General features: G+C 40.6%; 1 protein-coding gene across 1 annotated transcript; it reads right to left on the reverse strand.

Moving 5' to 3' along the window:
• Positions 1 to 557: 557 nt before the first annotated feature.
• Positions 558 to 10,646, reverse strand: LOC139403844 (myelin expression factor 2-like; the record flags this gene model as incomplete). The annotated part of the gene is made up of 12 exons (XM_071146998.1): positions 10,469 to 10,646; positions 8,786 to 9,186; positions 7,920 to 7,972; positions 6,943 to 6,950; positions 4,326 to 4,419; positions 3,817 to 4,014; positions 3,323 to 3,476; positions 2,862 to 2,911; positions 2,448 to 2,508; positions 2,132 to 2,233; positions 724 to 769; positions 558 to 634 (listed from the first exon to the last, which is right to left on the reverse strand). Coding segments are annotated over exons 1-12 (1,330 nt in total), but the record flags the coding sequence as incomplete, so codon positions are not given.
• Between the last annotated feature and the right edge of the window lie 3,887 nt (positions 10,647 to 14,533).

The following is a 14,533-nucleotide window of genomic DNA, read 5'->3' on the forward strand; positions in this document are numbered from 1 at the left end:
AAATCTTTTTGTATCCAAATCCAGCTTTAAACTTCTTCACAACAGTATCTCGGACCTGCCTGGTGTGTTCCTTGTTCTTCATGATGCTCTCTGCACTTTTAACGGATCTCTGAGACTATCACAGTGCAGGTGCATTTATACGGAGACTTGATTACACACAGGTGGATTGTATTTATCATCATTAGTCATTTAGGTCAACATTGGATCATTCAGAGATCCTCACTGAACTTCTGGAGAGAGTTTGCTGCACTGAAAGTAAAGGGGCTGAATAATTTTGCATGCCCAATTTTTCCGTTTTTGATTTGTTAAAAAAGTTTGAAATATCCAATAAATGTCGTTCCACTTCATGATTGTGTCCCACTTGTTGTTGATTCTTCACAAAAAAATACAGTTTTATATCTTTATGTTTGAAGCCTGAAATGTGGCAAAAGGTCGCAAAGTTCAAGGGGGCCGACCGAATACTTTCGCAAGGCACTGTAGTATTGGCACCTAAGTATCGGTATAATATCGCATCGTAAGGTCCCTGGCAATTCCCAGCCCGAGATGTGTCCCCTTACCTCCCATCCGTCCCATGTCTCTGGCTCCGAATCCCCCCATGCTGTCCATGCCACCAAACCCTCCAGGAAACACACAGTATTATATTAATGGATAGTCACAACAACCCATGTGTTGTCCAGTCATGTAACAAAGTGAATCAGTAGAGATCTATTATCTAGGACCTTACCTCCTAGTCTGCTCATCCCTCCATACCCAGGTCCCCCCTCCATACCTGACAGACAGAATCACACACTTCACATCTCACATGGATTTGTTTTGTACTAAAGCTTATTCTACATGACCTCTAGACAACTTTCCACCAATTTCCACCCATTTCAGTGGTCGGGGGTGCGGGAGTCAGTATGTGATGTAAGTGCTTGGAGAAGGTACAGGAACAACAGACAGAGGGTTTAAAACATACAGCTACTCTTCACAACCGATAACTATGAACCGACTGGCTCCTCCATTGACCTGCAGTCTGTGTGTGTGGTTTAACCTCTTCATCCTACCCCCTCCTTTTTTGAACATTCTGTTAAAAATCGCGCAACTTTTCAGCGTCCTGCTACTCATGCCAGGAATATAGTATATGCATATGATTAGTATGTGTGGATAGAAAACACTCTGAAGTTTATAAAACTGGTTAAATCACGGCTGTGACTATAACAGAGCGTGTGTTTCATTGAAAAACGCAAGAAAAACTGCTCTCTGAAAGCAAAAAATAATTTCCATAAGTCACTTCCACCAGTTGTTAAAGGAGAACAGAATTTAATGGGAATTTGCCTGCACCGTCTACAAATTCCGCACGATGGCGCCATTGTACTAATTTTCAATCGAATTAATTGTTGGAAAATCCATCTGTCTGACCCCAAGTTTTCCAGTCTTCACCCGGAAGCAGTTTAGGGAGAGATCAGATTGCATTGTTTTTGAAGTGAGGACCTATTGAAGAGACATCGCCCTGTAATCATTTAGATAGATTATAAACGTTTACTAATACCTAAAGTTGGATTACAAAAGGATTTCGAAGTGTTTTGTGAAAGTTTATCGTCGACTTTTTTAATTTTAAAAAATTACGCAGCGTTTAAAAACGATGAATTTTTCTGAATGACACTACTTCTATACAAAGCTATTTTGGGTATATATGGACCGATTTAAACGAAAAAAAGACCCAATAGTGATGTTTATGGGGCATATAGGAGTGCCAAGAAAGAAGCTCGTCTAAGGTAATGAATGTTTTATATTTTATTTCTGCGTTTTGGGTAGCGCCGTCTATCGCAAAATCTGTTGTTTACGTGTCGAGCTGGCATTTTGGGGGGTGCATGCTATCAGATAATAGCTTCTGATGCTTTCGCCGAAAAGCATTTTAAAAATCTGACTTGCTGGCTAGGTTCACAACGAGTGTAGCTTTAATTTAATACCCTGCTTGTGAATTTTGATCAAGGTTTGAGTTTTAACGAGTACATTTAGCATTTAGCGTAGCGCATTTGCATTTCCAGGTGCCTACTTGGGACATATGCGTCTCAAGTAGGGGCAAGAAGTTAAATAGTAACAGTGTGTTTGCTGGAGTACTATGGCAAGGTTAGGGGTCAGTACTAACCTGCAGGGCCCATGTTGCCCATTCCTCCTCCACCACTCAGCCGGTTGGCATTGATAGGTTGTCCTCCTGGTCCCAGGCCCATCCCAATACCTCCCAGACCCCCTACACACAGAGGACACAGAGTTGGAGTTTGTTTGACCACACAAACATAACATCCCTTATGTAATGCCTTGGTTCACTGGAGAACAGAACACTGAGCCAACTAGCTGACAACACGACCCATTTCTGATAGAGATAATGCTGAAGTCATTCTAACATGTAGGTGTTTTCTAGAGAAAGGGACAGGATGTCAGAAAGGGACAGGATGTGTACTCACGTGGTAACTGAGGAGCTTTCTCCACCGGGTGGAAATCATCAGCTGGCATAGACTTGTCATCCTGAAACACACAGAAACAACATATCAAGAGGTGGTTCTCACACAACATATTACCACACCAACATGTAACAGCCTCTATTTTATTTAACTAGGCAAGTCAGGTAAGAACTCATTCATATTTTCAATGACGGCCTACTGGGGAACAGTGGGTTAACTGCCTTGTTCAGGGGCAGAATGACAGATTTTTACCGTGTCAGTTTGGGGATTCGATCTTGCAACCTTTCGGTTACAAGTCCAACGCTCAAACCACTAGGCTACCTGCCACCCCAATGACCTCTATGACCTTCCACACACATTAACTGTGTACAGTGTTACAGTGAAATCAGAAACATGCAAATAACAAAGCACACGTACCATCTTAACATGCATCTGTCTGTCAAACAGCATTTGGCCGTTGAACATGGCTAGAGAACAGAGTTAAGAATGCCAATAAAATTGTCACATGCTTCCTAAACTAACAGTGAAACGTAGTATATAATATATAAAGATACAGATGTAATCTGCAGCCTGTTGGAAGGTGGGTGTGTTCTGTGGTAGTATATAATATATAAAGATACAGATAGAATCTGCAGCCTGTTGGAAGGTGGGTGTGTTCTGTGGTAGTATATAATATATAAAGATACAGATAGAATCTGCAGCCTGTTGGAAGGTGGGTGTGTTCTGTGGTAGTATATAATATATAAAGATACAGATGTAATCTGCAGCCTGTTGGAAGGTGGGTGTGTTCTGTGGTAGTATATAATATATAAAGATACAGATAGAATCTGCAGCCTGTTGGAAGGTGGGTGTGTTCTGTGGTAGTATATAAAGGATACAGATAGCCTGTACAGCCTCCAGGGCCTGTTCGAAGGTAACAGTCCCCATCCCTCTGCTCTTCCCATCCTTATCCTCCTTCACGTCAGCCCTCTTCACTGTTCCTGCCATACCAAACACCTCTTTCAGCTTCTTCCAGCCCACCTTGAAGTCCAGCTGGGAGGAGACCGCAGAGGGGAGGGACCGGGTTAGCATAGAAACAACTTACCACACAACACATCTAAACAGACAGGAGACGACAGAGTTAGCAATAGCATAGAGAACAGTGAAACTAACATGGTCAACATGGAACTTCAAGTTCTAGGAAGACATAGTTGGACTTGAGATTTAGAGTGCACCACTCAAGTTGTCTTCAATTGGTAAACCGGAATATTGGTAGGTTAACTTGGTACTTCAATACAGCAGATATAAATCTAGTGAGGGGAGATGGTCAGAGACAAAGGCACAGAGAAGTGAGACAGACATCAGAGAGTATAGTGTGTATGCTTGTCCTCACGTTGGCTACGAACACAGTAGTCCCTAGGCGTCCGACCCGTAGAGAGCTGATGACTTCATGGGGGACGTTGGGGTTGTTAGCGATGGAAGGGGGTACACCTACACCACCCGGTCCCCCCTCCTGCCCCCTGCCTCCCCCTCCAGGGTACATCCCCCCTGTACGCTGCAGCACACGCCGAGCACGCTCACCATCAGGATCCTGAAAGAGGGAAACAGATAACCCCTAAACTTTGACCTATTACTTCAACTCTTGAGCTTTAGCCGTCCACATCAGGGTTCTGGAGCAGGGAAACAAGGGGTTAAACACCTATGGCCCCATCCTTTGACCTCTGACCTATAATACAACTCTAAACTTTGACGTTAACTAGGCCTAGTTCTCAGTGATTACAGTTACAAACCATGTTAATGTAACCACATTTCCAGCAGGCTGGATTAAAGTGCAGATTTAGCACACCACTAAATTTAATCTCTCATCACTGTGTGGTGCCTAGAGTGTGAACAGGTCCTTACCGCCATGATATTGAGGGGTCTTCCATTCAGATCATATTTGTTCATGACTTCTATGGCCTTCTTCACAAACTCCTCATCTTTGAACTCCACAACACTGCAGGACAGACAGTCAGTGGATGAAGACATGCATAACAATGCCTCATGAAATTAAGGTGTGTCTGAAATAGACCCGATTCCCCATGTACACTACTTTTGACCAGAACCCTATTAGCCGCCCCATGTGACTCTGGTCAAAATTAGTGTACTGAATGGAGAATATAGGGCCCTACACGAGGACGGTACCACAGAATCCAGACAATAAAATTCAAAAATGTATTGAACTTATTTAAAATTTATTTTACCTTTATTTAACTAGGCAAGTCAGTTAAGAACAAATTCTTATTTTCAATAACGGCCTAGGAACAGTGGGTTAACTGCCTGTTCAGGGGCAGAACGACAGATTTGTACCTTGTCAGCTCAGGGGTTTTGAACTTGCAACCTTCCGGTTACTAGTCCAATGCTCTAACCACTAGGCTAACCTGCCGCCCCAACCTAGTAGGGAATCAACTAAATGTCTAAAAAAAAGTATTAATTTGCCCAAGTTTATCATAAGACATTAACAGAATGAGTCAATGATTTGTATTTCCTGCAACTTTCTGAAGAGGCAACGAGAATTCCCCCCACCTGTGCGTGCAGCTACCCCTTTATGTAGCCGTTTGCGACAATGCTAATAAACTCTTCTGGTATATGGAAAGGCTCACCCAAAAACCTTCTACACTAAATGTTCACTACTATAATTATTTGCATAAATCCAGTGGGTATCTGTTTGGCAAACACTACCGTCACATACACTACAAAAACAAAGCAAAATAAAAGCCAATTGCTAGGTGCTGTGTATACCAAAATAATTGACATTGAAGTGTTTTCCCCAGGCCTCAAAATTGGCCTCCTGAGGTGGTTTAAGCATTGAGCAAAACAAAAACGGAGAAAACGGAATTTGGGGAGAAGCAAAACGGAGTCACGCAATATAATTCATACAGATTGTATAGGGCCCTAGGAATAGTGTGTCATTTGAGAAGCACCCCGTGTCCGCCTGGTCTCAGACTAGACTTAACATATAAGTAAATCCAGGACACTGAAATGAGTATGACTTGACACTTTTTACATGAAACAGAAGTTTACTTAAGGCAAAAAACTAAATGGTGGTTGGTTGGGGTGGATATATAACGTCTAGCAACCCAAAGGTTGCATGTTCGAATCTCAAGGACAACTTTAGCAACTACTTACTACTTTTTAGCTACTTAGCATGTTAGCTAAACCTAACCCGTTAACTTCTCTAGGATAGGGGGCAGCATTCGGAATTTTGGATGAAATGCGTGCCCAAATTAAACTGCCTGCCACCCACACTCAGAAGCTAAGATACGCATATTATTATAGATTTGGATAGAAAACACAGAAGTTTCTAAAACTGTTAGAATCATGTATGTGACTATAACAGAACTTATTTGGCAAGCGAAACCCCGAGGACAAATCATTCAGATTTCTTTTGGTTTTTGAGGTCACTCTTTTCAATGGGTTTTCATTGGGAATCCAGATTTCTAAGGGACCTTCCTGCAGTTCCTATCGCTTCCACCGGATGTCAGTCTGTAGATATTGGTTGAGGTTTTTCCTTTGAGAAATGAAGAAGTAACACTGTTCAGAATGAGGGAAGTGTACTCTTTGTTAGAGGCGCGTGACCTGAAAGCTAGCTACACTTTGTTTTCCTCCGGTATTGAACACAGACCATCCCATCTTCAATTTTATACGTAAAAAAATACCTAAAGTTGTATTACAAAAATAGTTTGAAATGTTTGGACAAAGCTTACAGGTAACTTTTGTAGTCATATTCATATTGAGCGAGTTGGAACCGGATCAAACGTGCCAAATAAATGGACATTTTGGATATATATCGACGGAATTAATTGAACAAAAGGACCATTTGTGATGTTTATGGGACATATTGGAGTGCCAACAGAAGAAGCTCGTCTAAGGTAAGGCATGAATTATATCATTATTTCTGTGTTTTGTGTCGCACCTGGATGGTTGAAAAATGCTTGTCTGTCTTTGTTTACTGGGGTGCTGTCCTCAGATAATAGCATTGTTTGCTTTCGCCGTAAAGTATTTTTGAAATCTGACACGTTGGCTGGATTCACAACAAGAGTAGCTTTAATTTGGTATATTGAATGTGTGATTTCATGGAAGTTTAATTTTTATAGTAATTTATTTGAATTTGGCACTGCATTTTCACTGGATTTTGGCCAGGTGGGAGGCTAGCGTCCTACATATCCCAGAGAGGTTAACCTAACCCTTAACCTAGCTAATGTTAGCCACCTAGCTAGCATTGGCCACAAATTGGAATTAGTAACATATACACATTGCAAATTTGTAACATATTGTACAAATTGCAATACGTAACATAATATAAACGGCAATTTATAACATATGAAAATTGTAACTAACATTTCATATGAAATGAACACATACCATACGAAATGTAAAACATCATATTAAAGGGAGTGTGTCAGATTTACGTACAGGATCATACGAAATGTACTGAGACCACGTTGCATAGTTAGACAGGTAAAGTTTGGTTCCTTACCCACATCCCTGTACAGATAACACCAGGGGTTCCAGAGACACAGATCCATAACAGAGGGAATGAACAAAGACAGTGATTAGACTGACAACAGTTAACATCATTATTACACATTTGACATCATGCTATCAGTGGATTACAGAATCCATCTTGAAGGGCCAGCTAACAGGCCTTGATGTGGGGAGTGTGTTTTGCTTGTATCCAAGGTAAAAAGTTAAGTGAATTTAAAAGACATTGACTTGGTTTGCTATAGACTTGTTTTTTTTGTTCCCAGTAGAGACATGGTAGGTACCCTTACCGTCTTCAGTGGAATAAAAAGAACTCAGGATATACTTACAAATATGTCCGTTCTGTGTCTACGTTTGTTTAGGAGTATATACTAAACAGTCCGTTTCTCAAACTACATATTACATTAAATGGCTGAATTGAATACATTCACAACCTTGTTTGCAAATTCCTGGCTGCATCATAATATTACAGATGAATAAACGATGGTGAGATTTTACTGTGAGCCGCTGGAGAAAGAAGAAAGTTACTTTATACAAAATCTACAATATTTTAGAAATAATTAGTTTGTTCATGAAGAGATAATTGTGCCATTGATCCAAATAAAAAGGTAACAATTTGAAGACCGAAAAGTAAAATTGTCAATCAATAAGACATCAAAATCCATTTGAGAAATGGTCAACTGCCAAACTTTGACACCAATTGAGAAGACTACAACAACTTAAAAACAAAGGTGTACTAAGTTTCAGATGAATTCAAGTTAGTGTTCCAGAATCAACAAGAAGACATCCTCCATCACTCTACAGCCAACTAGGCTATAACAGGCTCTAGCTAACAGCCACCAACATATCATCCCATAGACATACATGGATAACCCCTTGGATCAGTGCCTTACAGAACACTTGGTAAATAAAGATATACTGCAGTGGAGGGCATTTAAAACCTCGTGCAGTGAGTTGGTCCACATCACTTACCCTTGACTTTCCTTCAGCATCCTTAAAGAGCTCCACGTATGTAACCTCACCAACTTCATGAGACATACAAAGGAAAAATACCAAGAGAACAAAAGGCATTTAAAATCACCAGTCGACTGTTGAACCACCACTCTCGCTCCAGGGCAGGCCGTTGCCTTGGTTATGCCGTTACGATGCTTCCCCATGATTGGTCAACAGTGAGCCCAGACCAATAGTCACCACACAACCCCTTCCAATGCCTTCCTGGGCTCGACTGAGACAGACACACAGTCAGTCAACTACTGTCAACCTGGGAATTCAGATCACACTTCAGTATAGAAGAACAGTTTGGTCAACACGGTTCCTGTCAACATAGCAAGAAGTCACTACAGTTTAAAAGGTGTCCTTTTCACCTTGAAAAAAGTATTTGTGAAGAGCTAAAGACCCAATAGTTCAGTGCACAGAGAGACAATGGTTTCATTCATACAAAACAATAATTTGTCACCTTAACACAGGTTCAACGGAATCAAGTAGTCAATACTACTAATTGTCTGAGGTTACATTTTGGAGCTGTAAGTCAATATCATAAAACCAATAGTAGCTAACTACATAACAACTTTAACAAGCACAGACATTTCAATTCAATCCAAGCTAAATTGGTGTCCACCAAGGAGTAAAAAATGAAAAATCCAGAAATGTCTATTCTACTGACTTAATAATATCTGCAATACAATAACATGTTGCCTCAAAAGAAGGAACTACGAGAAGATATGGCTAGGTCTATGTTCTGGTCACAAAGAGGACTGAGAAAGCTCCTGTTGAGCTGGAAAGAATAGGGCTCATCTCTATAGGGAGAAGAAGCATGGCCCTGTGTGTGGATGGATTACCTTTCTCTCTCATCAGATCTTTAATAGCCTGCCACTTCGTGTCATAGGGGATATTGCTAATGAACACACGGTTCCTGTGACCCCCTCCTCCGCCCTTCTTGTCTCCAGTGACCTGCTTCTCTTTGTAGGGGTGGAAGCGGTTCCCTTTGCGGCCTCCTCCGGACATCTTTTCTTTGAGCTCAGACTTAGTATTTTGGGTTGGGGCGGTTGCAGGGGAATCATTAGGGTCATCTGCAAGGGTTTCGGCATCATTGATAGGAGCGTCATCGATAGGGTCACCATCGAGAGGGGTATCATCATCACCAAGGACCTCATCTCCAAGGACCTCATCATCACCCAGGCCTAGGTCCTCTTCTTCTGCAGGGACATCTTCACCAAGAACCTCGTCTTCTTCCGGCTCTCTGAAGAAAACAGAAGAGGACAGTATTAATGGATGCAGCTAGCTTGTCTGTTATAGGTAATGTTACCTAAACCTACATGGCATGGTCATTTCACCCATGTGCACATAAATTTATGTAACTTCAATCTCCCTTAAGTAACATGGGTTTATAGACACAAACGGCTAGTTAGCTACAAAGTCAACTTTTCACAGAGAGGAGAGGAAAGTTACTGTAGGCAACTCTTGATTCAACTACAAACTGTCGGCTCTACACGGGCAATACATTACTACCAACTGTCTGTTGTTGGCTAACTAACTGTTCGCTAGCTAAATCTACATTAAGGGACTGTGCACCTAAACCATATAAATCCTATTAAATTACCGAGGGGCCATGTTATACACCTTCAAAGTCCCACAATGGGATGAAAATTGCAGCCATATTGGTCAGGGAGAAATCCAAACCAGTCTAATAGGAATGGATGGCAGTCGAGGTATAATCCAGATTTTACTTTATATAGTAAAAGAAAAGGCATGTGACATATCAGAAATGCTGTAATATAATTGTCAAACTAAAAATATTGCCATATATTATACAGTTCATATTAGTTTTATACAAATGTTCTGTATAAAGAGACTAATTAAAATAGTATATATAATATACACACACACACAAAACAGACCTTAATGTCTAAATGTTTGTTTTCTTGGACAGCAATATTAGTAACGTTACTTGTTGCATTGATAATTTGTTTAAATCCCATCATCAACTGATTTCAACCAGATTATGGCTGTGGATTGACTGCATTGTCTGAATGGAATGTTGGCATTACAAAAAAATATGGAATCATTCCTCTAAAGCTGGCTAACATACAGTAAGGATACATTTCTCAAATTCATTATTTACAGTCTTTTCACAGTACTGGCAAACTGGTTGACCAACTCCCTGCCCAAAATGGCTGACCTTTATCCGCCAAACGGTTCATGTACGCTCTAGTATGATAATTCTATGAGTTAAACGCACTAACGTTAGCTAGCTACACATGGTTGGATGGATAAAACTAATGTGGTTATCTGCATAACTACCTAGTAAAATAACGATATATTACACAAATCTAAAAACAAATTTGACGATCAACGAAGACGACGATAACCAACAAGTTAGCTAGCAAGCAAGCAAAGTAGCAACTAGGTAGCAAGCCATGGCTAGTTTGATGCTAGCTTTAATGCTAGGCTAACGTTAGCTAGCCTCCATCTTGCCTGTGAGTGCAGCACAGATTGTCAGAAAAATACGATATTTTAGTTACATTTTCAGGCCATTCGTGCCATCCTGAGATGTTCCCTCTGTCTCAGCCTCAATGGGTTCAATAATTTCCTGGACAATATCTGCCATATTCGTCGGTTTGCAGAGAAAGCTAATTCAATCGAGAGATGCGCCTCCGCTAACACTGCGCAATTTAAAATGAGTGACGCTCCAGGCCTCCACCAACGCGAGAAAATGCGAGAATTTGGCCTGGTTGTCTGGTTGTCTTTCATAGCCTAAAACCGAAACACCCGTAGGTTTCCCACAAACAATTTATATATTTCTACAGTTTCGATTTGGTTTTAGTCATTTCAATATTTCAATGAAACATATATTATATATATATATACAGTACCAGTCAAAAGTTCGGACAGTAATTTCAAAAAAATATTTTACTAGGCATGTCAAAGAACAACCAGGGAACAGCCTTGTTCAGGGACAAAAGTACAGATTTGTACTTTGTCAGCTCAGGGATTCGATCCAGCAACCTTTCAATTACTGGCCCATCACTGTAACCACTAGGCTGACACGGGGCTGACATATGGAACATTTCTGGGATCTTTCATTTCAGCTCATGAAACCAACACTTGTTGCATTTATATTTTGTTCAGCGCCATTGTTTGACACCCCTTCTTTAGCCTTTCTGCATCTCTCTCACACTCTCTATCTCTCTCTCGCTTTCTCTCTGAACCTAAGGCCCTTTAACTTTGTACATTCATAACAGTCCAAAAAATATCTTTCTTCTATGAATTGATAACATATTTCCAATCAATATAACCATATAAATATGATTCATTAACTGAATATCAATAATGTAATAATGATAAAAAAAATGTTTAGATTAAACATCCAACCAGGTCCAAAGTGTCATGTTGAACAGCCAGAAGCCCAAATATATATCTGACCATGTGCTTGTTGCGTCAAGTTGATATCTTTGGGTTCTGAGAGGGAGCCAGAGATGTTTGGCAAGTGGATGTTGTTATCAGGTCCACAATCAAACGGGCACGTAAGGCATGTGCCCTGGGGGCCCAAACCTCCAGGGGGCCCACAACCCTTGTAGAGTTGCAGGAAATTAGCTTTAAAACCGCATCATTTTCTCTCAGCCTAATGGCAAAATGTGAAGAATGGTATGACATATTATTTCTCTCTGCCCCATGATAAAATGTGTTGAAATGCAGGAAGTTAGCTGTTATCGCCCCCAAAATATGTTTTACTAAAAAAAATAGAGGTAGGTGCCCCGGGGCCCAAATGTGGTAGTCCGGCCCTGATCAGGTACATTCCGTGACACTTCTCACTATTTGAGGTCTGCATGTGACTTGTGTAATGTACCTTGTACATACACTAATAATAGTGAAGTGATACCATGATGTCCCACTGTAGAATAATGTGAATGTAAGTGGTCAGGTGATACCATGATGTCCCACTGTAGAATAATGTGAATGTAAGTGGTCAGGTGATACCATGATGTCCCACTGTAGAATAATGTGAATGTAAGTGGTCAGGTGATACCATGATGTCCCACTGTAGAATAATGTGAATGTAAGTGGTCAGGTGATACCATGATGTCCCACTGTAGAATAATGTGAATGTAAGTGGTCAGGTGATACCATGATGTCCCAATGTAGAATAATGTGAATGTAAGTGGTCAGGTGATACCATGATGTCCCACTGTAGAATAATGTGAATGTAAGTGGTCAGGTGATACCATGATGTCCCACTGTAGAATAATGTGAATGTAAGTGGTCAGATGATACCATGATGTCCCACTGTAGAATAATGTGAATGTAAGTGGTCAGATGATACCATGATGTCCCACTGTAGAATAATGTGAATGTAAGTGGTCAGATGATACCATGATGTCCCACTGTAGAATAATGTGAATGTAAGTGGTCAGATGATACCACTGATGTCCCACTGTAGAACAATGTAAATGTAAGTAGTCAGATGATACCACTGATGTCCCACTGTAGAATAATGTGAATGTAAGTGGTCAGATGATACCACTGATGTCCCACTGTAGAATAATGTGAATGTAAGTGGTCAGGTGATACCATGATGTCCCACTGTAGAATAATGTGAATGTAAGTGGTCAGGTGATACCATGATGTCCCACTGTAGAATAATGTTAATGTAAGTGGTCAGGTGATACCACTGATGTCCCACTGTAGAATAATGTGAATGTAAGTGGTCAGTTGATACCATGATGTCCCACTGTAGAATAATGTGAATGTAAGTGGTCAGATGATACCATGATGTCCCACTGTAGAATAATGTGAATGTAAGTGGTCAGATGATACCATGATGTCCCACTGTAGAATAATGTGAATGTAAGTGGTCAGATGATACCACTGATGTCCCACTGTAGAATAATGTGAATGTAAGTGGTCAGGTGATACCACTGATGTCCCACTGTAGAATAATGTGAATGTAAGTGGTCAGATGATACCACTGATGTCCCACTGTAGAATAATGTGAATGTAAGTGATCAGGTGATACCACTGATGTCCCACTGTAGAATAATGTGAATGTAAGTGGTCAGGTGATACCATGATGTCCCACTGTAGAATAATGTGAATGTAAGTGGTCAGATGATACCACTGATGTCCCACTGTAGAATAATGTGAATGTAAGTGGTCAGATGATACCATGATGTCCCACTGTAGAATAATGTGAATGTAAGTGGTCAGGTGATACCATGATGTCCCACTGTAGAATAATGTGAATGTAAGTGGTCAGATGATACCACTGATGTCCCACTGTAGAATACTGTGAATGTAAGTGGTCAGGTGATACCATGATGTCCCACTGTAGAATAATGTGAATGTAAGTGGTCAGATGATACCACTGATGTCCCACTGTAGAATACTGTGAATGTAAGTGGTCAGGTGATACCACTGATGTCCCACTGTAGAATAATGTGAATGTAAGTGGTCAGGTGATACCATGATGTCCCACTGTAGAATAATGTGAATGTAAGTGGTCAGATGATACCACTGATGTCCCACTGTAGAATAATGTGAATGTAAGTGGTCAGGTGATACCATGATGTCCCACTGTAGAATAATGTGAATGTAAGTGGTCAGATGATACCACTGATGTCCCACTGTAGAATAATGTGAATGTAAGTGGTCAGGTGATACCACTGATGTCCCACTGTAGAATAATGTGAATGTAAGTGGTCAGTTGATACCATGATGTCCCACTGTAGAATAATGTGAATGTAAGTGGTCAGATGATACCATGATGTCCCACTGTAGAATAATGTGAATGTAAGTGGTCAGATGATACCATGATGTCCCACTGTAGAATAATGTGAATGTAAGTGGTCAGATGATACCACTGATGTCCCACTGTAGAATAATGTGAATGTATGTGGTCAGGTGATACCACTGATGTCCCACTGTAGAATAATGTGAATGTAAGTGGTCAGGTGATACCATGATGTCCCACTGTAGAATAATGTGAATGTAAGTGGTCAGATGATACCACTGATGTCCCACTGTAGAATAATGTGAATGTAAGTGGTCAGGTGATACCATGATGTCCCACTGTAGAATAATGTGAATGTAAGTGGTCAGATGATACCACTGATGTCCCACTGTAGAATAATGTGAATGTAAGTGGTCAGATGATACCACTGATGTCCCACTGTAGAATAATGTGAATGTAAGTGGTCAGATGATACCACTGATGTCCCACTGTAGAATAATGTGAATGTAAGTGGTCAGATGATACCATGATGTCCCACTGTAGAATAATGTGAATGTAAGTGGTCAGGTGATACCATGATGTCCCACTGTAGAATAATGTGAATGTAAGTGGTCAGGTGATACCATAATGTCCCAATGTAGAATAATGTGAATGTAAGTGGTCAGGTGATACCATGATGTCCCACTGTAGAATAATGTGAATGTAAGTGGTCAGATGATACCACTGATGTCCCACTGTAGAATAATGTGAATGTAAGTGGTCAGGTGATACCATGATGTCCCACTGTAGAATAATGTGAATGTAAGTGGTCAGATGATACCACTGATGTCCCACTGTATAATAATGTGAATGTAAGTTG

Source organism: Oncorhynchus clarkii, unplaced genomic scaffold (assembly GCF_045791955.1).
Source record: "Oncorhynchus clarkii lewisi isolate Uvic-CL-2024 unplaced genomic scaffold, UVic_Ocla_1.0 unplaced_contig_3709_pilon_pilon, whole genome shotgun sequence".
Taxonomy (NCBI): Eukaryota; Metazoa; Chordata; class Actinopteri; order Salmoniformes; family Salmonidae; genus Oncorhynchus; species Oncorhynchus clarkii.